The 26,360-nt window shown below is 42.8% G+C and overlaps 1 protein-coding gene across 1 annotated transcript in view; it reads left to right on the top strand.

Annotated features, from left to right (window-relative positions):
* Positions 1–26,360, top strand: part of ZNRF3 (zinc and ring finger 3) — a 156,127-nt gene that overhangs the window by 79,011 nt on the left and 50,756 nt on the right. Inside the window, exon 2 of the mRNA XM_012644173.1 lies at positions 15,227–15,352. Within this exon, the coding sequence (XP_012499627.1) occupies positions 15,227–15,352 (126 nt within the window). The remainder of the gene's footprint in view (positions 1–15,226; positions 15,353–26,360) is intronic.

The raw sequence follows: 26,360 nt of genomic DNA, 5'->3' as shown, positions 1-26,360 counted from the left end.
ACAAGAGCCAAGATTTGCTGCAAGAAGTGAGTCCAGAAGGCTGAATCTAGAATTTGGAGCTGCTTTTGCCCAAGGAAATCTAGTTTTCAGTGAAGTGGCTGAGAATCTGAGCAGAATATTGGAGAAACTAAGAGGTAAATGAACATAAATTTGAGTTCAGTGACCTGCAAATAGGAGCATGTCTTGTAAATCCATTTGGGTTGTATTTTATACAAAGGAATTAGAAATACATATCTTTGCAGAGAGTAAAAATTTTGCATCCTCTAAATCCCTGATTGTATATATTAATATACGATTAGGATGCTAGAGACCTTTGCCACTTGCCAGAAGGAAATTTAAATTCTCTCTGAAAAAGGTTAACATCTTGTAAGACCTAAAATTACCTGAGAAATATGATATATATAAGTACAGACACAGTGAATAGATTGGCTTGATTGTTTTTTTTTTTTTTTTTGAGACAGAGTCTCACTCTGTTGCCCAGACTACAGTGCTGTGGCGTCAGCCCAGCTCACAGCAACCTCAAACTCCTGGGCTCAAGCAATCCTTCTGCCTCAGCCTCCTGAGTAGGTGGGACTACAGGCATGCGCCACCATGCCCGGCTAATTTTTTCTATATAGATTTTTAGTTTTCGGCTAATTTCTTTCTATTTTTAGTAGAGACAGGGTCTTGATCTTGCTCAGGCTAGTCTCGAACTCCTGACCTCGAGCCATCCTCCTGCCTCGGCCTTCCAGAGTGCTAGGATTACAGGCGTGAGCCACCGTGCCCGGCCCTTTTTATATTCTAGATGTATGTTTCTTATCAGATATGTGATTTGCACATATTTTCATCCATTCTGTGGGTTGTCTTTTCCCTTCCTTGATGATGTGTTTTATAGCACAAAAATTTTTAATTTTGATGTAGTCCAATTGATCTATTTTTTCTTCGGTTGCTTGTGCTTTTGATGTCACATCTATTGCCCCATTTTTCATGTGCCAGCACACGGGCGTCTTTGTATCCAATCCTCAGGAATATAAGCAGGAGAGGCAGGATCGGGACTGCCCTTCAGAGGGGGAAACAAGGCTCAGAAGTTACCTGACTCTTCTAAGGCCACACAGAGGTTAAGTGGCAGTGCTGGGGTCCACCCCAGGCTAGTGTGGCTCAAAGCCCGTGTTCATCATAGCACAGCAGAGCATGACCCAGCTTCCTTGGTGGTGTCGGTGTAGAAAGACAGATTCTGCTCTCAGGCTGGACACTAAAGTGCCTGCTCTTAACAGTATGTTAAGAATCCCCTTTTCAGAATAGTTAACTTGGCTAATGTTCAATTATTCCTTCCATTTTAGTTTCTATGATTTTCCAATTGAAGAGATTTTCCAAGAAGAGAAAAAAAAAGAACTTAGAATCTTGATTGCTGGTAATGAACCTGACTCTTATTTTTTTTCATTTTTGTTTTTGCTTTTTTTTTGGTTATTATTATTATTATTTTTTTTTGTGAACCTGACTCTTTGTGTTCAGAAAACTGCTCAAAAATACGACAAACCAGGCTTCTTACATCCCATTGGTTCCTTGTAATGAACCTGACTCTTATTTTTTTTCATTTTTGTTTTTGCTTTTTTTTTGGTTATTATTATTATTACTTTTTTTTGTGAACCTGACTCTTTGTGTTCAGAAAACTGCTCAAAAATACGACAAACCAGGCTTCTTACATCCCATTGGTTCCTTGTAAGAAATTCTTCAAATATCAGGAATCATCGTATTTATTTTATGAAGAACCCTGACTAAAACTTTATTGCAACACTTAGAAGGTGTATATTTTCAGGCATGTGGTGCAAAGATTTTTGTTTCGTTTTGAAGGTTTTTGTGTCTCTTGTGTGTGCCAAAGAAATGAAATGAAATTATGGTGTACCTTCATGTTTCTGTGGTGAGGTGGTCCTCTTGAACAGGCTTGAAATGTTAGACTAACTGGAACTGTTGTCGTTGATTAAAATAGTATTTATTATTGATTCCACCGTGTGCTGGTTTATAATACCTTTTTCTTGTGCTTTTCTTGCCAGGCACCTGTGGGCACCCTGTGCCTGCCTTGGTAACTAGCACATGTGCTCAGTGCCATATGTGTGCTTGGCTTTCCAACTTATACACGGAACTTCTCTCGGGTACACTCAACCCTGCAGCTCAACCAGCCTGTTGGAGGTTGTGGTGTTTGTTGTGGGAAAGGAATACATCTTTTTCTTCCCCGACTTTATTTATTTTTTCTTAAATTTCAAAGTATTAAGGGGGTACAAATATTTTTGTTACATGGACACCTTGTATACTGCTTAAGGTTGGGGCTTTTGGTGTGCCATCACCAGAATCGTGTTCATTGTGCCTCATAAGTAAGTTTTTATCCCACACTCTCTCCTATGCTCCCCCCTTCTTGGATCCAATGGCCTTTACATCTCTTTGTGCCAGTGTCTGCCCATCGTTTAGCTCCCACATATTTGAGAGTATATGTGGTGTTTGTTTTTCCATTCCTGAGATACTTCGCTTAGGGTAATGGTCACCGGTTCCATCCAAGTTGCTGCAAAAGATATTATTTCATTCCTTTTTATGACTGAGTAGTACTCCATGGTGTATACATATACACAACTACATTTTCTTAATCCACTCACAAACTGATGAGCACTTAGAAATACATCTTTTTGACAATGCATATTACTACCTCATGCTGCCATTTGTTACTTTTAAAAACTGTATTATACACAGCCAATTTAGAAAAAGGCTTGATGAGCTTCAAATATCAGTCACTTGTCTTGTCAGTAGATGTGTATGCATTTTAGAACTTTCTTCAAACTGTTGATCAAACAACATTAAGGGAGCGCTCAGGTCTCCATTGCCTTTTCTTGTCCAATGTCCATCCACAAGGTCAGTGCTCAGCAAACGTTGGATTGAATGAATACTGGAATCCAAAAAAGAAAAATCTCCTACTATCCTTATTCTCCAACCCATCAACTTTTAAAATTCTTTGTTTCCTTTCAGGTTTCATCCAGATGCAGATGCAATTTTTAAACAGTAGTTGTTTTGTACATTAACTCTTCTTAAAATTTCATATGTACTCTTTATACCATGTTATCTTCATCATTGTCTTCCTAAGGTTACATAATATCTCATATACACATTGATTTGTTTGATTATATAGTGTGGGGGGTGCAATTTTTTCCTACATTTCCAGTTTAGAGGAGGGCAGCTTAAAGATTTCATCACATAAAGTTGCTTTGTTTTGGCTTATTTCTTTAGGATCTATTTTAGAAATGGATTACAGTGGAATGGACATAACAGCTTAGCTTTGTCGCATGGCCATTCTGCTTCCCCTCAAATTGAGCCAATTTGCAGCATGGCCAGGATGTGTTTGCCCCAGTGGGGTTTAGCCATTGGTTTACTTTGGTGATTCTGTTGTATTCATCACCTAATAAAGTTGATGGTGTTTCTGTTTTCATACTATAAACTAGTTATATAGATCCTTTAACTCTGTCATTTCATTCCTTCCTTTGTATCTTTGTTCTGTTCCTGCTCATATGGAGACGTTTTACAGATACATTTGTACTTTCTGTCCCCTTTGTTTTTATATAGTTTATTAATTGTTCTACAGGAGTTGCATTAACACATACTGCTTCATCATTTTCACAATAACTTAAGGCTGGCCACGCTGAGCCTTTCTCTGCATTGCCATCCCCTGTCCCAACAGAATTTACTGATTCCTTTGTACATCGTTATGTTACTGCTAATTTGTGTCATATTAAGACCTTAGAAAAATTTAAATGTAGCTTTGGAATTTCTTTTCCACTTGTTTTATTTTTCTAGTTTCAGTCTAGCATCATGTAGTTTCAATGATGTGTTGTTTTATAGTATTCTTTTTGAATATGGAAGACTGAGAATTCTACTTCTACCGTTTCCCCTCTGCCAACATATTTCAGCTTAATTTAGTAGTACTTTGGTGTGTTTAAGCACCTAACCCTTACCTTCTCATAAGAACCATCAAGTGTCCTTTATAAATTGCCTTGCAAATTTGAAGTAAAACCGTGTCAGTGAATTTCTGTGTAGAGAACAATACTTGTCACCTGGCAGGCATATGAATCACTTCGAGTCACTTTAAGAATATACTTAGAGTTAATTTTGCTTAAGATTTTCTGGTGCTTTTTTATAGTCTATTGGATGCTTTTTCTAAAAAAAAAAAAAATTTATGAAGCATCTCCTTACCTATTTGAAACTAGCAATGAAAGTTCTAAGTGAAGGTTTGTAAAGTCAAGACGTAAGATATGCACAGGGCCATATCTAAGTTTCAGCATTATTATCTGATAAAATGAAATTCCAGGGGATAGGATAAGTGAGAAAGTGAGTGTGAAATACTTGCTGCTTCCCCTGGGTTCTGACAGGTAACTTCCTGGTTGTTCACCTGGTACAGAAGAACTGAATAGGACAGAGTCTCTTCTTGGTTTTCCTCTAAAAAAGAACACACACTGGGGGAGACTCCAGCTGAGTGTTCTGAACAGCAGAGTCCTCAGGCCATTCCCAGTTGGAAATCTCTAGTGAACAGCAACAGCCAGCTCCTTTTCTGTGTGTGGGATGGTTTCTGTCCCCGTTACAGTTGCCCCATGGCTGTGACAACAGAAAAGCACTGTATGCAGGTTCTTCTGGATTCTAGGTTCAGAAAACGATTTATTTAGGCAGTTTGCTCAAACAGCAAAAGAGCTGTCCATTTCTTTATACACAGAAGGGAAAAAAAAATAATCCGTATGATTCAAGAGAAAAATGAACAAGGCTGTCTTTTTTCCATTCCTTCATGTAAATTGTAAGTCTTGATTCTAGCCGCCACACCTTTTAAGAAAAGGTCTGGGGCTGTTTGATGTGAAACTGTGTACCATGGCGACACCCTACCCTGGCTGACAGCGGCAAAAGGACAAAAGGAAGGAAGTTTCCCTTTTAAATCCCCAGGAATTTTTGGATGAGATAATATTACAGAGTGAAATGTCTCGTCCTCCTGTTAGTTTAGTGTTTGGCTCCTGTGTAACAGTAACCCACTTAGATGCAGGCGGCGCTTTTGAAGTTATTTTAAACTCTCAGCCTAGTTTAGAGATATTGTAACCTTGGATAAAAGCACCATCAGCCCTGGTTTCAGTTTTGCCCTTTTAGACATGTGGAAAGTGCACCAGTATATCTCAAGGATTTTGTATTGAAAACTTCTTAAAGAGCTGGTCTTGGTTTCAAAGCTTGGCTTGATGTACCATACTCAAGGGAACATAGTTCGTTTTCTCCAGATATTTAACCTTGCCTGACAGTCTTTTGGCTTAGAAGTTCCCGTATATTCTTTGTCCATTAACAAAACAGTGAAACCATGATAGTCAACCTCATTGGGCTCTTGAGAAATTTGAAGAAGGTCCATCTTCATATTTCAACATAAAATCAGCTATTTGAAACCAGGTACCAAAGATGATCAGGTATACGCATTGCTTGTTGGTAGCATTTAGTTTTAGCGACTCCTTAATGAGAAATGCAAGTAGTTGCCTCTTCTAGAGGTTAAAGAATCTATATCTGGGAGGAAATTGGGACTTCTCAGAGCAAACACCCTGGTTATTGTGTCTGTCATCCCTGTAACACCCAAATCCACGTCACACTCTGATGCCACCTGGGAGTTATTTTTGGTTGTGAGGGTGGGAGAGTCTGCTGGTTCTTTCTCTACCATGTCTCCCTGAGTCACCCCTGTGCTGTGTTCTCAGCCTCAGCCCAGGTCCTGGACGGCTCCCAGAACAACCATCCCAGTCTCGCTTCAAGTGTTTCCTCTTCTGTGCGGGGAGCCTGTGCCTCTCTTGAGTCTGACAAAATGCTTCCCCGCCTTTCCCAGGGAGGAGGACCCATAGAATCTGCTGGAATACCTGCAGGAAGAGACTTATGTTCAGCAGCGCATTAAATTTTTGATCAGAATGCACGTATCTGTTTATAAAGAGGCAAAGAGTACATCATGGCTTATAATAAGAAAGAGCATTCCCCTGTTCCACTTTCGCCATCTCCGATTGCTGTTCCCAGAGGCAATGATTTTCAATTCTTTAGTGGTTTCTTCTCTTCACCTCTGTGAATATTTCTAAATTTGTGTGAGTAATGCTTATACTGTTGCTTCACATTTGTGGTCTATTTTGAAATTGTTTGTTGACTTCCTACTGTGAAAAGATACAGATGTTGTTTCTTATTTCCCTCTCCTCCTGTCTGCCCCCCACTTCCCATTCCTACATTCTGCCAATATAGTTATGCCCCAATTATTATTTAGGTGAGGGTTTGCATTATTGTGGCTGTCTGTCCTCTTAGCCATGCCAGGTAGGCCATAGCCTGATTATGGGTTACAATTCTGGTGTACCTTCTTGAATTTTTTCCTGGACTTAATCATTGTCCCTCCCCCAATCCTCCCCCTCCCCATTACTTTAGTTTTCTTTAACTATCATATTTCATCTTGTTCAGAACTATGATAAAACTCATCTCAGTGCCGTCCAACTCACTGGGTAGTGATTCAGGTTTTTGTTGTTGTTTGTGTGGTTCATTCTCCAGCAGCCTCGTCCTCTTAGTCCCATCGGGACTGGTTGCTCAGCAGGCTGGTTGTGCAGCAGGCTGGTGGCACAGCCATCGACCTGGGATTTCCCATCCCCGTCATCCTGGGAATTCCCTTTATCGTCTCTTCTCTGTTGGAGTTCCTGTGCTTGGATCCCGTGCCTACCTCTTCCTCGGTTTGGTTTATTCCCTTGTTTTGTTGTTGCTGACAGCAACTTCAGAGATCAGACATGGGAGGGAAAACTGGAGACATTTACTTTTTGGGGGAGGACATCCTTTACTCTTCTTCCCCTTCAACTGCCCTTTGACGGTACTGTCACCTGCTAGCCCGAGTTAAGGGTAGCAGTGTTGTGTTCTCTGTGAGTAGAAAGAGTTAGCTGCCTCTGCATGCTCAGGCTGCTATGGATCCACACCAGGACCAAGGAAGAACAGACTTTGCTCCTGCAACGTTGCCAGTAAATCTTTTTCGTCCTTGGAATGTCTTTGATGACTGGGTAATCAACAACTATAAGAGCCAAGTCTTTTAAAATTCTGGCAGCAAGTCGATTGAATCCTGACCTATTTGCCCTGGTCTCTCTTAGCTGAGTAGAGACCCAAGTGACTCACCAAAAACAAAGCAAGAGGCATGGCAGCAGGCCTGCCTCCAGGCCAGAGACTGTTTGTTCAGCCAGCTGTCATTTATTGAGCACCTGTTGGATGCAAGGCTCTGGGTAGGGTGGAAGGGGACCTCTGAGTAAGACTGTCCTCCCAGAAGCAGATGCCTGTCTTAGCGGGGAAGCTAAAGGAAGTGTGGTAAGCAATATACAAAGCATTCAGGAACAATGAAGTGGAAGCAGCTTAGCTGTATGGGTGCATTCAAGAAAGCTCCATGGATGGGGTGACATTCAAGCTGGTCTTGAAGGGCAGAATATTCTAAGCAAAGACATGAAATGCAATTGTGGCTAGATATGGTCACTCATGCCTGTAATCCCAGCACTTTGGGAGGCCAAGGCAAGAGGATCACTTGAGACCAGGAGTTCAAGACCAGCCTGGGCAACATAGCAAGACCCCATCTCTAATATATATATACATTTTTTTGTTTGTTTGTTTGTTTTGTTTTGTTTTTTTGTTTTGTTTTTTTTTTAATTAGCTAGGCGTGGTGGCACACACTTGTAGTCCTAGTTACCCTGGAGGCTGAGGCTGGAGGATTGCTAGAGCCCAGGAGTTTGAGACCAGCTTGGGTGACAGAGACCCTGTCGCTAGATAGACAGATAGATAGATATTATAGATAGATGAAAGAAAGAAAATTAAAAAGCAAATGAACATGACAAGTCTAGAGAAAGTGAAGGAGAGGATTTCTATTGATTATCTACTGTGTTACCGTGTTTATGTATTTTATCTCATTTAATCCTTAAGCACCTGTTGAGGCAGATGCTATTGTGCCCATTTTACAAATGAGAAAAGGGAGTTTTATAGAAATTGAGTCATCTGCCCAGGTGACGTATCTCTTAAGAGGCAGGAATGCGATTCAGACACCAGGTTGCATGATTCCAAAGCTCTCATTCTTTCTATCCCGAAACACCCCTTGGAACATAATGAGTGAGAAGGTAAGAGCCACAGCTTCGTAATAATTCAAACTTGTGATAAAGAACTAACTGGGCATTTTTCCTTTAGTTGACTTAAGGAAGATGTCGAGCACCCCAGAGTTATTGTACAAAGACCAACAGTAGCACAAGACCAAAGTTATAACACAGGACATAGTTTCTGTTATATCCTTTTTTTTTTTTTTTTTTGAGACAGAGTCTCACTGTGTTGCCCAGGCTAGAGTGCCGTGGCGTCATCCTCGCTCACAGCAACCTCAAACTCCTGGGCTCAAGCGATCCTCCTGCCTCAGCCTCCCGAGTAGCTGGAACTACAGGCATGCGCCACCATGCCCGGCTAATTTTTTCTGTATTTTTAGTTGTCCAATTAATTTCTTTCTATTTTTAGTAGAGACGGGGTCTCGCTCTTGCTCAGGCTGGTCTCGAACTCCTGAGCTCAAACAATCCGCCCGCCTCGGCCTCCCAGAGAGCTAGGATTACAGGCGTGAGCCACCGCGCCTGGCCTGTATCCTTACACTAATTGTAGCTTATTAGTTACTTGCGTTAAGTTCTTCTGTGGCTGTGTCCCAGGAGTGTTGCTTGTCTTTACCATTTCTGGCTGTCCTTCCTTTTTTTTAGTACTCTCTGTTCAGTGGAGTCTTCGTCAAGTTGCAGACTAGGTCTCTAAGTCTATTTGATCTTTTTCTTTATGTTTTCAGTAGGAGTTCTTTCTGATGTCCCTGAGTTCTTACACATAATTCAGCCATTTTTAACCTTCTTAAAAATAGTAAGACAAAAAAACTTAAATTTCAAACATCTGATTAGGTAAATCCTACCCATTCAAACATTTTAAGAAAATAAACTCAGAAGTGCTTATGTTCATGTGCCACAATAAATTGAAAATTAACACGTTTAAACATCGTACACTGAAGTATGCTAAGATTAACTTGGAAAGATTAAGTGTTTAGAGCAAACACAGGCCTTATATGTAGTCACTGCCTATATGTCACTGGCTGGTGTTAGCATGTGTGAATTTTTTTTTTTTTTTGAGACAGAGTCTTGCTCTGTTACCTGGGCTAGAGTACCGTGGTGTCAGCCTAGCTCACAGCAACCTCTAACTCCTGAGCTGAAGTGGTCCTCCTGCCTCAGCCTCCCCAGTAGCTGGGACTACAGGTGCATACCACCACACCTGGCTAAGTTTTTCTATTTTTAGTAGAGACCGGGTCTCGCTCTTGCTCAGGCTGGTCTCAAACTCCTAACTGCAAATGATCCTCGCCCTGCCTGAGCTCCCCAGAGTGCTAGGATTACAGGAGTCAGCCACTGCACCCGGCCAGATGTAAAAATTTTATATGGGGGCTATAAAAAAATTAAATAATAAAATTTAAAAAAAGAATTTCATGTGTAGAATTTCTCTATAGGTGATTATTATCCAGAAGAGGATCTTGGGATCTTTTTAAATTAAGGGCTAATATTTTAGTAGATAATAGAAATAAAGGTTTGATTGGGGCTATATCTTGAAAAGTGAAACCAAAAATGATGGTTTGATTTTGAATTTAACCAATTAAATTGTAATTGCAGCCTCGTACTGATTTCTGAGACTAGACAGAGTGAATCTCATGTACGCAGTGTTGGAATATTTTCAGCAAAATTGTATGAGAATATGGAAGTGGTATCCTTCATTTATGTTTGACTTCAGCAGCATGATCATCAAGAGTTGTGTTCCAAATGAGAGGACTCTTACTTTTTCCAAAGTTCTCTCTTAAACCATTGATCATTCTCTGGAAGCTCCCATGTGTATTTCTTCTTCTTTAATCCTTAACTAGATTGTTTGCCATTGGCTTTGAGTGGAATCCAGTTGTTGACTAGTATAACTTTCATGGACTTCACTAAATTCTGCATTGATTGCTGATTTGCAGTTCTAGTTTGCAACTTACTTACATTGTCTAGTCACTACATCATCTGATATTCCAACAATTAGCAGAGTTTGCTGTAAGGATTGTATTAGATTAAAATGTATAAGCACAGTAACATAGTAGATGCTAAATTAGTGGGAAAACCCTCTCCCTCACTTTCCCCAGACATGGCGTGTTCATTTGCATTTTATGCCTTTGCCTAGAATACTCTGTCCTTTGGGACAGATGAGTTCACTGATGAATATTTTCATGTTATGACTACCTCTACTTCCCTATAAAACATTCTCCTGAGCTTTAACTTGGAGCCCTTGGGAAAAGAGAACCTCGGGGTATAAATGGCTGGAGACCTGAAGTGGCAGGCATTGCCGGAAGCTGATACTGTCCTCAGGGGTGAGCTGACGGAGACCTGAATTATACAGTACGATATTCAGGAAATGGTTCGGAGAGGCCAGTTACACTTGAGAGACATAATACAAAGATTGAATTTGCAAGTTTGGGCACCTGGAGATACAACCTGGAATAAGGAACTCAGGGTGGAGATGGGAAGGTAGCAAGGGTGGTGAGGTAGGTTTTTCATCCTCTGAGATGTGATTTTGGTGGTTTCTTTACCCACCACGGGAAAATAAACAACCCACGCCAACTGATTATACCCGTTGGCACTTGAGAAAAATTCCTTTTGGTTTTTAAGTCTTTGATCCCTGTTGAGAAGTCAACACCCTTGACAGGGTTGATGTGTTGAGCTGCTAACAGCCAACCTGGTGTCAGCCGAAGATTTGGTAGGGGAGCGTTTGGAAGAGAGTGGGGGGGCCTGACTGCCAAGGAGGGCAGAGAGGGTCTGGCATGAAGGGTGGTCCAGGGCGCCAGCCTGACAGACCTGAGGAGACCCTGACAGACCCAAGGGGATCCTTGGGTGTGTTTGAGTCTTACATGGTTCAGATTTCTGCATGCCTGAAAATGCGCTCCCAACATGCCTTCCCTGTGGCCATGTGCTCTCCATAGGCCCACTTCCTCTCCACTGTGGCTGCAGCAGGTCAGGCTTCAGCTTCAGCTTCTCTTGTTCTCGGTTCCCATTCCTAATCCTCTCCGTCCCCTCTCCTTGTCTCCATATCTGTGGCCCTCCCAGGCCTTGCCTTCTCTCCGGCTGTCCCCAACCATCCCTCCGTCCCTTTCCACCATTGCCTTAACTCTGCGTCGTGGGTGTGCAGCATTTGTGGACATGGAGCTTGGCCTTGGGTCATGGTTACTGTAGGTTTGTTTTGTCATGCATGTGCATGTGTCTCCCTAATTTAGCATCTCTCAAAGTGTGTCCTGTGAAACAGTGATCAGATTAAATGCAAAACCGGCTTGTAATCAAAGGGTAGGAAATGGTGGGTTTAGCAAAGGCTAAAAACCTTTTGTTTTTTAAACCATAGGCCTCTGCAGAGCTTTAATTTACGCATGTAGATCCTGAGTTTCTATGAAATGCTTCTCAACATAACTTACTTGTGCAAGAACCTGTTTTTCATCTTATAGGGCTGGTATTCTGCAGGACTCAGTTTCCAGAGAGCCACTGTATTCGGCTTAAGCTCTGGAAGGGTAGAAACCACCCCGTCTTCTGCTGGATCCCCATGTTAGCTGAGGGCAGCACTAGGCAGGGTGTAAGTAATTTTTGAGTAAACTCTTAGGACAGATTGGTTTTTTTAAAAAACCTTTTCGATTGTAATAACATTCATATAACATTCACCATTTTAATCATTTTAAAGCATATAATTCAGTGGCATTTAATATGTTCACAGTGTTGTACAACCATCACTGTCGTCTTGTTCCAGAACATATTCGTTACCTGAAAGGAAACCTTGCACCCGTTGAGCAGTCACTCCCCATTTCTCCCTCCTCACGGCCCCTGGCAACCAGTAGTCTGCTTTCTGTCCCTATAAATTTGCCTTTTCTGGACATGTTATGTAAATGGGCTCATACAATAGGTGGTATTTTGTGCCTGGCTTCTTTCTTTAGTGAATTTTTTATGTAGATACAAGGTCTTAGGCCTGGATGATACCTCTGATCCTTCAAAGCAACTCTTTATCATTGACCAAACCCCATAAATGTGTGAGTATCAAAAAGTGGTTATCCATCTGGAAACCTCTAAGTCACGTGGCTAAGGTAAAAAACATCACAGAATACTATAGAAAAAGGTCAAGAGGGTGGTTGCCATTACCATGACTTGACCTGGGACTCCAGGAAACTGGCTTGAGCTGGGCCTCAAGCCCTTTCCTGGAGGTCAGAGGTGACTGAGCTGTTGATGCAATTGGCTTATCATCCTCACTCATCTTTTTGCTAGTCAGAAGTCTTGGCATTTCAGACTACTCATCATTTAATAACCACAGAACCTTCTTAGAAGCCGGATGGTGGCTATGGAAGTCAGAATCTGCTAAGGTGCGTGTAACAACTCACCTGTCAAATCAATTAGCCCTGAAAATGGATGGTGCTAGAGTGTCAGGCCCGTACCCAGCCATTGCTGGCAGTCAAGAGTGGATGGGAGGCGTGGGGATGGGGTCTCCTTCCTCCCTTCCTGTGAGCACTGTGGACACCACATCAGGATGAGTAAGGTTTAAAAAATATTTTTTTTGCAAGAGAAGGGTCTTGCTCTGTTGCCTGGCCTAGAGTACAGTGGTGTGATCATGGTTCTCAGCAACCTCAAACTCCCTGGGCTCAAGCGATCCTCCTGCCTCAGCCTCCTGAGTAGCTGGGACTACAGGCGTGTGCCACCACGCCTGGCTAATTTTTCCATTTTTTTATAGAGTTGAGGTCTCGCTATGTTACCCAGGCTGGTCTTACACTCCTGCCTGCAGTGATCCTCCTGCCTGGGACTTCCAAAATGGCTTGAGCTACTGCACCCAACCCAGTTTTTTAAATTATTATTTAATTTTAAAAATAAAAAAAAATTTTTAAAAATCTAGAGTGGGCTGAGTCCTGCAGGAGCATCGTGAAGGGAAGGTTGTACTGTCCACTGCACTGCAGAACTGGTCCTTCAGGCAAACTCTTTGAGCCTGAGGACTCATGCAAAAATTGGATGTCCCAGTGTTCTCTGTCTGGTATCTTGGAATTCCTAGGGGCTGGAGTATCACTCACCCACTGTAAAGACAGCTGCTGGCAGCCCCTTGTAGCACCCCATGCTCAGCGGTGGTGACCCCCTCACCTGCTTTACAGGCTTGTTCAACCCCTTCCCCATTGTTCCACTGAATTGCCAAGGATCTGTCATCTCTGGGCTGTACCCTTTGCTCTCTTCTTGTTGCCATCTCTCGAGTCCAGGCATATATATTAATACCATTACCCGAAAGAGTGTTACCCGTCTGCCTGCAACAACTGTTTTCAGTGTGCCATCTTCTGCCTAAGAACCTGTGATATCTTGGTGTCCAGACTCCTTTCTAGTTTTTGAGCCCTTCTCTTTCCTTCTTAGTGCACATGGTGACCCTTCCTACTGATCAGACTGGTCTCCTTCCCCCTCCACATCATCTCTTAGCAACTTCTCTCTGGCCTTGTAGCAACTGACTGCCCTCTTTCCTTTTGCTCTGATCAGTCTAGCTCTTCCGTTGAAGCTCACTCAGGCTCAGCAGCTTCACAGAACCTCTGCTAACATTCTAGCAACTCTTGCTGTCTGCACTAAACTTATGTTGCACTCGAGTGCCACAGGATTTAGAGCTGTAAACGTTTTTTCCCTAAAAATTTTATCTCCTAGTCGTTCCCCACCCCCAGTCAGATTGTTAGCTCCCAGAGGGACAATGAGGTGAGCAGGTAGAGTGGGAGGGCACTGGCTATGAATCTGAGGGCCAGGTCACCTCTGGGTGCGCCACTCGCTGACTGTGTTGTCTTGGAAAAGCCACTTATCTTGAATTTCTGTTCTCATCTGTAGAACAAGTTGGGGATAAGGTGGGTGTATTAGTTTCCTGTTTGCTGCTATAATGAGTTACTGCAAACTTAGTGACTTAAAGCAATCCAAATTTACTCTCTTACAGTTCTGGAGGTCAGCAGTCCAAATAGGTCCACAGGGCTGCATTCCTCCTGGAAGCTCAAAGGGAGAATCTCTTTCCTTGTCTTTGGCAGCTTCAGGAGGCTGCCTGTGTTCCTGATTAACGGCCCCCTCCTCCATCTTCAAAGCACATCAGTCCAGTCTCTGTGTCTGTTGTCACATGTCTTCTCTCTGTCTCTCATGCTGCCTCCTTTCCCTAGTAAGGACCCTTGTGATTACGTTGGGCCTACCCAGATAACCCAGAGAATCTCCCCATCTCAAACTTAATCACGTCTTTTGCGTATAAGGTAATTTATGCACAGGTTCTGGAGATTGGGACATGGATGTCTTTGGGGGCCATATGTTGTCTACGGTGGATTCTTAGGTCTTCCATGTCTCTCCCTTGCCATCAATCTAAAGATGTATTTCTTCCTCTTAAGAGCTTAGCACACGCAGTGCTAGGCTTATCAACTTCTCGATAAGTTATGTTTACCCGTGAGGATTTCCTCTTCTCAGATTGTTATGAGGGATTCTAGGTCCTGAAACAGCTCGATGATAGAACTGTGAGCACAAACCTTAGGATTGTTCTGGTTTGACTGCACTTTTTCATGCTAAAATTTGACGATGCTCTTCTACCCATCTTTGATTTCATGCTTTGCAAATTTTGAAAAGAGCTCAAAGAATTTTATCTGTTTTCCAGTAACCAGGGATAGCTTTTAAACAGCCTGTTAATTAAACTGATGATTGTGCTATATTTCTAGTGGTCTCTCCATAAAGTCCCAGATGTGTTTCCAGGTCCTCTTGTATAAGACAAAATAGATGTGTTGTTGAGGTCTAGAAGTCTTGGATGTTAACCTAAGTGAGTCTCATCTATAATTGCTATTTAATGTTAAATTTATGGTATTTCACAGCAATTTAGATTGGCTTTTATATGGGAATTATGCTGTTTTCGTTCCCTACATTCTATTGGGTGGTTTCTGCCTTGGATGACCATCACTTACAAAGCAGTGAAAACGCATCCATAAAATATATTTACCATGGCTCTGTTGTGTTCTCCCCAGTGCTCAGCTCACTGTGCTAGAATAGAGTTCCCCATGGTTTGAAAAACTGCTGTTTCAAAGTTTTGAAACTGCTTTTGGCTGTAGTATCTGAGAAATGTACAATGTGAGTCAAGCAAGTTTGTAGCCTGCCTATTGACATTGTCTTTCCATTTTGTCTCCTAGATGCACCCACTGGGCCTGTGTAATAACAATGACGAAGAGGACTTGTATGAATACGGCTGGGTAGGAGTGGTGAAGCTGGAACAGCCGGAGTTGGACCGGAAACCATGCCTTACTGTCCTGGGCAAGGTAAGCCCCGGGCCCTTCAAATCATTGTGATTCTGGCTGGTGTTTCCTATTCTTCCATTTCTCTAATTCCTCAAATAGTGGCTCGTGGAAAAGAGCTATCCTGGCACAGTGCTCCTTTCTAGCTGAAGGCATGTGAGCTGGGAACTGAGACATGTCTTGCAGAGGCCCATCATGGTATTTACAAACCCAGGCTCTGACGGAGACGGCCTGCCTTGGAGTCAGCTCTGCCTCTTGTCCACTGTGTGGCCTTGTGCAAGTCTCTCCTTTTAAGGAGTCTCAGTTTCTTGTCTGTGAAATGGGCTGATGACAGAGATTCACAATACTTTATACTCTTAGGGCCAGATATTTCAGAATTCTGAAATTTTGGGTTTAGAAAGGTATTAAGATGTGTATATTTCACATTAAGTAACCTCCAGGAGATCTGGGGCGGCTCTTGGTAATCAAACACGTTCATATTTGTATAGCAGACCATATGGATATTCACATTAAGTGGGATAACTAAAATCCAAATAGCCACATGTTAGTTCAGGGCCGCTTTGCCTTCACATGAGTTCAGGTCCATTAAATTTTGCTGCCAAGTGAGTTATGGAAAAACTTTTGAGTTTTAGAGCTTTTCTGGTTTCAGAATGGCAGACAGCAATTATGGTCCTGTATTAGAACTTACCTCATAGGGTGGTTAGGAGGTGAGAGGAGATGCAAACACCTCACACAAGAGTAAGCCCTCAAAAAACATTTGCTGCCGTTGGCTGTTGTCACCCATTTAGAAACACTAAAAAAGACTTCTTAGCCAAGGTCAGCATTACTTCTAACTGCACTATAAGATAGAAATAAATTTACTTTGGAAAGCCATCCATCAACAGTCTTAAAATATGACAAGTAACAACCTGTTTTAAACTGGATCATTTTGTTAAAAGGAAAGGTTCAGAGAAAGTTATTTGAATTTTGGTTGGAAGAAAGGTGGTGTCTTCTAAGGATAGTGTTACTGCTTGGATATTTTTTACATTCTCAAAAGCTACTGTTCTGGGTACTATGGGGGAAAAAACTGTCGTGGTTCTTTTATTATTTTTTTTCCCCAGCATATTATGGGGGTATAGATGTTTAGGTTACATATGTTGCCCTTACCCCCCCCCCAAGTTTGAGCTTCAAGCGTGTCCATCCCCCGGATGGTGCGCATTGCACTCTTTGTGTATGCATATACCCGTCCCCTCCTTCCCCCTCCCCTTCCCCCCTGCCTGACATCCAGTAAATGTTATTCTTATATGTATACCTATGTGTTGATCAGTTAATACCAATTTGGTGGTGAGTACATGTGGTGCTTGTTTTTCCATTCTTGGGATACTTCACTTCGTAGAATGGGTTCCAGCTCTATCCAAGAGAATACAAGAGGTGCTATATCACCATTGTTTCTTAAAGCTGAATAGTACTCCATGGTATACATATAGCACATTTTATTAATCCACTCGTGTATTGATGGACACTTGGGTTGTTTCCACATCTTTGCCATTGTGAATTGTGCTGCTATAAACATTCAGGTGCAGGTGTCTTTTTCATAGAGTGTCTTTTGTTCTTTTGGGTGGATGCCCAGTAATGGGATTGCTGGATCAAATGGTAGATCTACTTGTATCCCTTTACGGTATCTCCATATTACTTTCCACGGAGGTTGCACTAGTTTGCAGTCCCACCAGCAGTGTATGAGTGTTCCTATCTCTCTGCATCCACGCCAACATTTATTGTTTTGGGACTTTCTGATAAAGGCCATTCTCACTGGAGATAAGTGATATCTCATTCTGTCCTGGTTCTTGACCTCTTGAGGCTGTCTTGGGAGATCCAAGCAAGAGAAGAGGTGGTTTTGATGCAGAGCACTAGAGAGGGGAGCCTTTCCCAGACTTGGAGAAGCCCCTGCCGGTGTGCCCTGAAAGAACTTTGGCCCTAGGGATCCTCATAGGTCTAATCTGTTTGTGATTTTTGTGGCCCTCTTGTGTTCTGAGTAGCTTCAGGGCATTTGTCAAGTTCTCTGGTCCTTTCCTTGGGAAAAAGAATTCCACAGGAATTATTACCTGTTTGGTTTATAGTTCATGAAGCTGAATCGAGGTGTTTTAGGTGGCTCAGGCCCTGATACTTCATCGTTTAAATAGTTGGCCCAGTCTGCTTAGTGGTGGTAGGAGAGCAGTGACCCCCTTAAGGATAACATAGTGTTTTCCTAGGAGAAATGCCAGCTACATATATCGGATAGGAACAGTGCTTCCCTTGTAGGTATTACACAAATAATACAATATTTTCTTCTATACTGAAACTGCTGCCAGACAGGGCTCAGCTCCTTGGTTTAATTTGCTTTCCCCCAGTCTCCTGGGACTCCATCTTCGTGTCTATTGTGTCTATAAATGGGTTGGAACAGGGATCACAGGGTCACTCTATAGTTCTCCCACAGTGTAGTGGTGGGGGCACTTGTTGAAGTCACTTGGAGAACCCAACTGTTTCCTTCTCTGCCTGGAACAACCATGCAGTGGTTTTACTTGGAGAGTTTTGTATGGTTTGGCCTGCTGGCCCGTGAAGCCAGGGGGAATAAAAACCCTAGACATATATTGAATCGTTAAGTACTTCTTGAGTTTATTCATTCACCAAATATTTATTGAATACAGGAGCACAGAAGCTAAGCATGTGGTTCTACCTGCACACGAGCAGCAGCCCTCATGTTTCTGTTTAGAGAGGCTGTGTGGTAGCAGGGAGCATTTGCATGTGGTTAATTGTTGCACTTTGGTTTAGAGTTTACACCTGAATAAAATCATTAGCAAAAAAGCTTGGGCCAAAGTAAAACAGTTTCACATTTGTTTAAAACCTGGGTTGGTGTAGGAGGTGCCATGAGTGAGACAGGCACCTCTCCCACCCGACTTCCCACCCCCAAAGTGTGGTTGTTCTCAGTCTCGATTTTGTTAACTTTGCTAACTGTATTTTCTTTTTTTTTTGAATCTCCAAAGGCTTGTAGCAAAAGCCCAGGGTAAAGGAAGGTGAAGCGGCTTCGTAGGCATCTCAGCCCCCTGCACACAGCTGATTTCCCATCCATTGCTTGGCTCTTGGCTGTGGCAAGAAGAGGTGGGCAGTGGAGAGGGGCACAAAAGGCATAGGAAGAAACAGCCAAGCCAATGTGGGGGTCGGGGGGGGTCTCCCCCGTGTTGATGTTGAGACTTGTTGAAAACTCTAGAAGGGTCTAGAAGGGCACTCTCAGCTGTGGCCGTGTCAGGCATTCCAAAAGCCTATGGGGGAATAAGGGAGGCCTAGACACAGACCAGTCTCCCGCCCCAGCACCCACCCCCATCACCTCCCCACCCACAGAAAATGCCATGGGGTGAAGCCATGAAATAAGAGAGGAATGTCCTAAATTAAAAAACGTAAATGCCTCTCCAGGAGTTCAAATAAAGTTTCATTTAAAAAGCCTAAAGACATAAACTCATCACCTTGGTTTATTACTGAATGCTTTTGAACTCCTCAGAAAAGAATACTATAAACTCATGAGAGAAAAATGACTTATGATCCCTTCCTTGTGATCCTTTTGATTCTGCAGGAGGAAGTGCAGACAGTAGGATCAGCTAGGGAGGCAGAGTTGGGGTGAGGGTGAGCCCCCACTGGGAAGCAGCAGGCCAGGCCCTGCCTCAGACCAGCCATGGGCACCTCTCTTCAGCTTTCTGGTCCTTTCTTTTTCACTTAATGTGAAGAGGCTGTTCTGGGTTCCTTGCTCTTCTAATATTTTGAGCTTGTATATCATATTTAAAATCTTACCTTGATATTCTAGTTTGGGGAGATTCTAGTTATAGAAAGACTCTGTTACCTGTGACAGTTAAAGTCCTAAGAAATCAAAATAGAATAAAATTGACATTCTGAGCAGCTTGTATTGAAGATGAGGGTCTTAAACCATCACAAAAGCTTAGGAATTTATGTTTATGCACCAGGCATTTTAACCCTTCAATTCAATCAGTGTTTATTAAGCATCTTACGGGGCTGCCAAGAATTTCGAAGGTTGACTTTAAGTATGTCCCGTCATCCTAGTGGAGAGTCTCATGGCAGGGAACACAGGATGTGCTGGAGTTTCTAGCAAAGCCCACCACCCCCACCACTGCATGTTGGAGCAGATTCCTAGGAAGGGTTTTGACAGACACTATGGTCGACATGCGTGGCCTCAGCTCTCTGCAGTGCTTGAGAGGACGGTATGGGGAAGTCAGTCAACAAACAAGAAAGGCAAGGAATTTCTTTCATAGAGACCTAGCTTTGGCTGAGTGACCTTAGAAAGGGTACTTCAGTTCTCGGTGCCTTCCCCTGTGCAGCAGGGCTAATGCTGCCTTCGTCATTGTCGTGGAGGTCCTAGGATATGTTTGTAGAGCACTCAGCACAGAACCTGGCTCATGGCAAATGCCCGTTGAACGTGTAGAAGCAGCCATTACATGTTGGGTGCTCGCTGAGAGCTTTACATGCGGTGTCTCCTTTAATCGTCAGACGTACTCTGAGATCCTGTGCAGATTCCCATTTTACAATGAGCAGATCGAGTTCCAGAGAGGTTCTCCACATAACCTAAGATCGAACAGCTCACAAGACAGGAGATGCAAAGTAAGACCATCCTGCTTCATCAAAGATGATTTCCTTTTTTTGCCTCCATTTGTCTTCTCTAGTTTTTCTAGATAAAAATTGGATGCTTTTCAGAAGTCACAGGTTTGGTTAAGACTGTTAGTTCCACATAGTAGAAACCTAGCTCAGTAAGTCACCATAGTGTCTCTGGAAAAAGAAAAAGATGAAGAATTAAAAAAAAGAAGAAAAAGAAGAAAGGAACCCAGGTTGAGCTCTGTTGAGCAGAAAGGGGAATTTGCTCTGAGGATCCTGGGCTGTATCATGGAACCCATGACAAGGGTGCTGTTACTCTCCCAAAGCAGTCAAGTCAAGGAAGACACTTCCTCAAGTCTTCGCTGTGTGTGCATCTGCTTTATACCCCCACCCCAGTATCGCTGGGCCTGACACTCTTCTTGGTTCCGAGTCTAAAAGATTCAGGAAAAGGGATCCATTGGTCTGTCTTAGGCTGGTCAGCTATGCTCCGGGGCTGAGAGTACAATGTATCTCCCATGTGTGGGAGCAGGAGGAAGGTGTGTTCTCCAGAAGAGAGCTGGTAAGGGGGCTGCCATCCCCCTACGCAGGTCACCAAGTCACGTGTGCAATCACAAGCTGGTGGGTAATGTATTCAGTTTATCCTGAGTCATCCAGAGTGGGCGCATGAGCTCTTGGCTCATGTGTGCTGTGTAGAGGCAGATCCTCTTCTTGCTGTGAACTCAGAGTATGATTGTGGTGAGTGAGAAGTGAGTCTAACATGGACTGGAGGAGTCGAGTGGGTTTTACAGAGAGGGGCTGTGTGAGACAGAGGTACAGGGAGAGTGGGAAACAGGGTGAGGTGGGAAAAGAATCTTCAGAACAGGGAAGAAAAAAGAGAGCAAGAGGTTCTTCGAGGGACATTGAATGCTCCTGGGGAAAGAAGAGGCTTTCAGGTTAAGGAGTTTGGTCTTCATTTTCTAGGTAGCTGGGATACATTGAAGGCGTCTGATGAGAGGACAGGTGTCACAGGGTCTGTGCTCTGGGAATGTTCATTTGGCAGTGGCATCTAGGCCTGCTGGAGTGGGGAGGATCAGGTCACTCTTTGCTGCTGGATGTTTCAGGAAACTGAGTAGACCCAGACATCAGTTCTTTTCAATGCTCTGGCGAGGCTCAAGCCAGTGAAATTATTGAGTACACCTCAAGTTGGCCTTTTCTTCTTTCCCTGTTTGCACATTTAGACAAATGTGAAGTGTAGAAGCAGCATGTCCAACAGCATGGCAAGGTGGAAAATTGCTATCTTGTGAGGCAGGAGAGCTGGTTTATAATCCCTGCTCTTCTGATAAGCAGCGGGAAACCAAGGCATGAGGGGTGGACTGAGAATAGAACCCATACTTTCGGCCCAGCAACCCATGTCCAGCCCTCAGAGTGTCTTAGAAACTTCTTTGCAAAGAACGAATAAAGACCCTGCTAACCAAAATGACCAGAAGACAGAGTCGAAGGAAGCTTTACTTTTTCAGCATGCTCAGGGAGGGGCAGCATGTAATGGCTGACTTGGGTTTAGACATCAAACTAACCTGGGTTTAAACCCCAGTTCCCTCTAAGTTCTGTGACCCTGGCAGTCACTTGACCCTTCTGCATGTTTCCACCCCCTTAGATGGGAACAGTGACTAATGGAGATCACGTACGCGAAGTGTTGATCACTGTTCCTCGCACAACTGAATGCACTGAACAAGCTAGCAAGTCTTATTGTCCATCTTCTCTTCCCTTCTTGCTACCTCCCTTATTATCCTTCGGTTCCTTTTAGCACTGGAAGTGGTAGTATTACTTAAGTAGTCAAATCCATACAGACAGAAAGTAGAATGGTAGTTGCCCGGGGCAGGGGTCAGGGAGCAATGGGGAGTTGTTTAATGGGTGTTGAACTTCACTTTGGGAAGATGAGAAAGTTCTGGAGTTGGATGGTGGTGACGGCAATGTGAATGTACCTAATGCCACCGAACTGTGTACTTAATGATGATTAAAATGGCAAATTTCATCTTACATACTTTTTACTACAGTGGAAAAAAAAAAAAACCCCAGTAGTATTACTTATATCATTTTACAGTATATGGAATGTGATGATGGGTGTGAAAAAATAAGCATTTTGTTCCTGAAGTGATGGAGTATAGTCCCGTCATGAATGGATGACGGATATTATCGAGTCCTGGTGGAAAGCAAACCCTTCGTCCCGTACGAAATGTTACAGATAATCCAGATACAGTGAGGACAGAGACCAAATCCGTCTTTGCACATCAGGCTACCTCTACTTATCCTTCAAAGAACAACTCCCAAATAGAGAATTTGGATGAAGGGAAAACAGACTTTTATTTTGTATCCTTTTTTCATGACATAGTGAATGGAGGACAGGAAAATGAAACTAATTGAAATCCAAAGATGTTTGAATTGCTTCATTAAATATTAGCCAGAACCTGATGTGTAATACAGTAGTTGGTGCTTAAAGTAGAAAAGGGACTCAGGAAGAATCCAGGAAAGGGACAGTCACCTCCTAATAATGAAGGATTTTGCCAAATCTCTCCGAATTAGGGCTTTTTCTCTTCTGGGCCTCCTCTCACTGGGTTCTCTGGTAAAAGTCAAAGCTGATAAAATCGTGGAGCAGGTGTTAATCTAGCATAGTAGTTCTCAAAGTGTGGTCAGGGGACCACTAGGATCCCCAAGGTCCTTTTCAAGGGGATTCACAAGATCAAAACTGTTTTCATAGCAATGTTAAAGTGTCGTTTGCCTTCTTCACTCCCATTCCCTCACAAATGTGTGGTGGAGTTTTCTAGGGGCATCATTACGTGTGGTGACTTCCTCACCGTGATAGCTAATGGAATGTGTGCTTGTATATTCTGTGTTTTAAAGAGTTCTCAGGTTCTAATTCCTGATATGGTAAATATCAACAGATATAACCTAAACAGAATTTCTTTGAGGTTCATAATAATTTTCGAGAATGTGAAAGGAGACCCAAAGTCTGAGTTCACTGACCTGCCATTCTGTCCCCACTGTAAGATCATCTCATAGAGCTTGGCCTGAGTTAGGGAAACCCTTTTATAAAATCAGCGGAAATGAGGCTGGGCACGGTGGCTCATGCCTGTAATCCTAGTACTACTTTGGGAGGCCGAGGCAGGAGGATTGCTTGAGCCCAGGAGTTTGAGGCTGCAGTGAGCTATGATGATGCCACTGAACTCTACCTGGGGCAACAGAGTTAGACACTATCTCAAAAATAATAAAATAAAATAAAATTAGTGGAAATGAGCAGGAACTAGAGGACAATATAGGAATTAAAGGTAAATGTGTTGTTATTAATAATTCTGTTCTGTAGTACTGGAGCCAAAAGAGTTTGTTCTGAAGTGTTAGTAATTTAAATAAAACCAGTGGGTTTCTGTTTTCCACATTTAATAACAAATAACTAGACAGTGAATTTGAAGAACTTAAGTGAAGAAGATCTTAATATCTTTGAGGCTTGCATTGGGATATAACCTTCAGCCTTGACTTAGAGCAGGGCTTATATGGATGGGACTTTACTTTAGGAACTTGGGTAAAGCTACAGAGTTGTTAATGAGTCGTGTAGGTGGTGGAGGGTGGGGGCCTTTTCCTTCAGCATGTCATTCTCATTTGGGGTCTTAGTCAGATAGGTATTTCCTGGGATACCTGAGTGCCCTGGTCCTTAACCCAGGTCCAGCATAGTACTCCTGAGTATGAGATTCCATCTCAAGAGGGATGTTGGAACTGAAATCCTTGGGTCTGATTGGCTATGGGAAAGGGGCGAAGGTGGCTGACTGTCGCACCATCTCGGAGACAGCTGCTCCACATCCCAGGCATTGGCTTCACGGGCCTCCTCCAGTCAGCGAAGCAAGTAGGTATTTGCCACCCACCTGAGCATAGGACGCTGTGACTATAGCTCATCACCGTGGCACCCCTGGAAGTACTCGTGCACCTATATCGTATATTCTCAGGTCCTCTTAACACATTGTTTCCAAACCAGGGGCAATCTTGTCCTCCCCCTCCCCCACCCCAGGATATTTGGCTATGTCTCGAGGCATTTTTGGTTTTCAGACAAAAATGTTGGGGGTGGAGGTGCTACTGGCATCTAGTGGGTAGAGGCCAAGGTTGGTGCTCAACATCTTAGAGTACAGGGGACAACCCCCCACCACAAAAAAATAATCTGGCCCCATAAGTATATAACATATACAGTTGTTACTTGTCAGTTTTAAAGAAAGAAATAATCCAGCCCCAAATGTCAGCAGTGTCAAGGTGGAGAAATCCTGTTTTATCATGACGTACAAATTTTCTCTCTCTAAAAAACCTTAAATTCCCCTTTTCCTCCTTCATTCCCTTCTCTGCCCTGTTGCCCTCCTTTATGACAGGTTCGTGGTAGCCTTTGTGCTGTGTTCTGCTGAGGGAATGGCGAGTGAGTGAGCATGAAAAGCCTAGGCCTTGGGGCTAAACAATCTAGGGGAAGGGATAGTTATTTCCACTCAGTGGAAGCTGGGTAACTTTGGGCCAGTTAACCTCTCTTGCCTCATTTCTCCATATCCCCTTCTGTAAAGAGAGCTGTGATGTTTTTAAAAAAGAATGTGTGTAGAATTCTTGGAATATGTGAATCTCAACAAATACCAGTTTCCTCCCCTCTCTCAGCATACTCTTACCAAGCGAACGGAGCCTTTTTTCTAAGGTTTCTTGATGAGGAGGAAATTTAAAAGGATCTTCAGCCTTATTTTAAGGAGCATTTAGGTAAATATCTTCCATATTTGGTTAAAATGGAAAGCAAGAAAGGAACTTAGTAAAAGAAATCAGATCAGGAAGAAAAGATTGGCTTCATGTGAATGGGAAAACTCAGAGAATACCAGTTTTCTTCTGAGGTGATGTGTCAGATTTGAAAGTCACAAACTTTGAATTTGAAGCTTTTCATCTACACCTAAATTCTTCCATGAACCTCTTGGTTAAAAGGCTATATTAAGCACGATACTTTTTTTTAAAAAACTAGATCAGAGACATTCTTAGCTATAAAAGCCTAACTGAAACCATTATTTGAAATCCACTGGGAGGCTTAACGGAATTTTGAAGATAGAGTGAGTGAATAGAACAAATAATGTGTCTGCCAACCCGAGGAGCTTAAGTGACTGGCCACCTCCCAGGACTAGGGGAAGCCTGGCCCTAGACACTCCTCCCTGCCACTGTCCCCATCCATTGAACCAGGCTCTCAATGGAGCAAGAGTCACAAATGAGGTTAACCCAGAAAACTGGAGGTGGTGTGACTAGAAAGGCCCATCAAAAATAGTTACCGACCTTGTCCACTTTCAAGAGGCCATTTTGAAGTATAAAAGAAGTACCACTACCACGTTGATTGACCAGAATCCCTTATACCTAGAGTTAAGCCCAAAGTCCATCCACTCTTCGTTTTTAAATAGAGAGGACTTGCACCCACCTGGCCATGCACGTGTGTTACCCCAGCCGAGCAACAGTGGGCTGTCACTGGAGTGGGGTGTTTCTGGCCACGTCCGTGTGTGTTTCCGGTTGTGGTGGCTGCCTTGACAGCACGTGTTTAGTTTACTATCTACCAAACCCCTGGGAAATGTGGATGTTTCTAGAGGGCCCCCCTGCCCTGCACATCATCCCCCGCCCTCACCTTCTATAGCACCTATGCAGGAGAGCACCATGCCCCTCTCCTGGGCATAGATTCTCACTGGGTACAGAGGTAGCAGGAATGGGGACATCAGAGAGAGCCTGTCTCAGCTGTGGTACACAAGACCTTCTTAGACACAGGTAATTTCTTTTCTTCTGCCCTTTGTGTTTGTTTCCTTTCCAAAACCAGCATATTTTATTTGATAAAAGGTACAGGGAACCATTCTGCTTTGGTGATCTTATTTTCCAAATCAAACATTGGTCTGTGTGGTCTGACTAATGCTTTCTGTGCTGCCTCTTAAGTTTGAGGCAATCTAAACAATTCCTTTGAGGGTACTGAAATACTTTAAACTCTGCATCATTTTTGCTGGTTATTAAAAATAATAAAAGAGTTCCAGCACATTCTAGTTGTTTTAAGCACTGACACATGAAATAAAATTTTAGTCAGCCTGAAGAACTTGGGCTATTTCTTGTGCTGTATAAAAGGTTCTTGGCCTTCACGACTCCACGTTAACCTGTTGCTATAGATTTTCACAAATGTTTCAACTCTTAAATGAACCTCAGAGAAAAGAATGTGGAATATGCAAGGAATGTTCGTTACCTTGGTTTGATTTTTAGAAATCTAATTTTAAAGTGTTTAGCTTTAAAAGCTTTCTTTTTCATCTATTTGTAAACGTAGCAGATTGATTTTTAAAAATAATTTTTCTTTTTTATTTTAATCCTGTGACAGATTATAAAAATCAGTTTTCTTAGTGTTTTTCTAGTTTTTTTTTAAAGTTTT

This window comes from Propithecus coquereli, unplaced genomic scaffold (assembly GCF_000956105.1).
Source record: "Propithecus coquereli isolate 6110/MARCELLA unplaced genomic scaffold, Pcoq_1.0 Scaffold206, whole genome shotgun sequence".
Classification (NCBI taxonomy): domain Eukaryota; kingdom Metazoa; phylum Chordata; class Mammalia; order Primates; family Indriidae; genus Propithecus; species Propithecus coquereli.
This window is presented reverse-complemented; position numbering and strand designations above follow the sequence as displayed.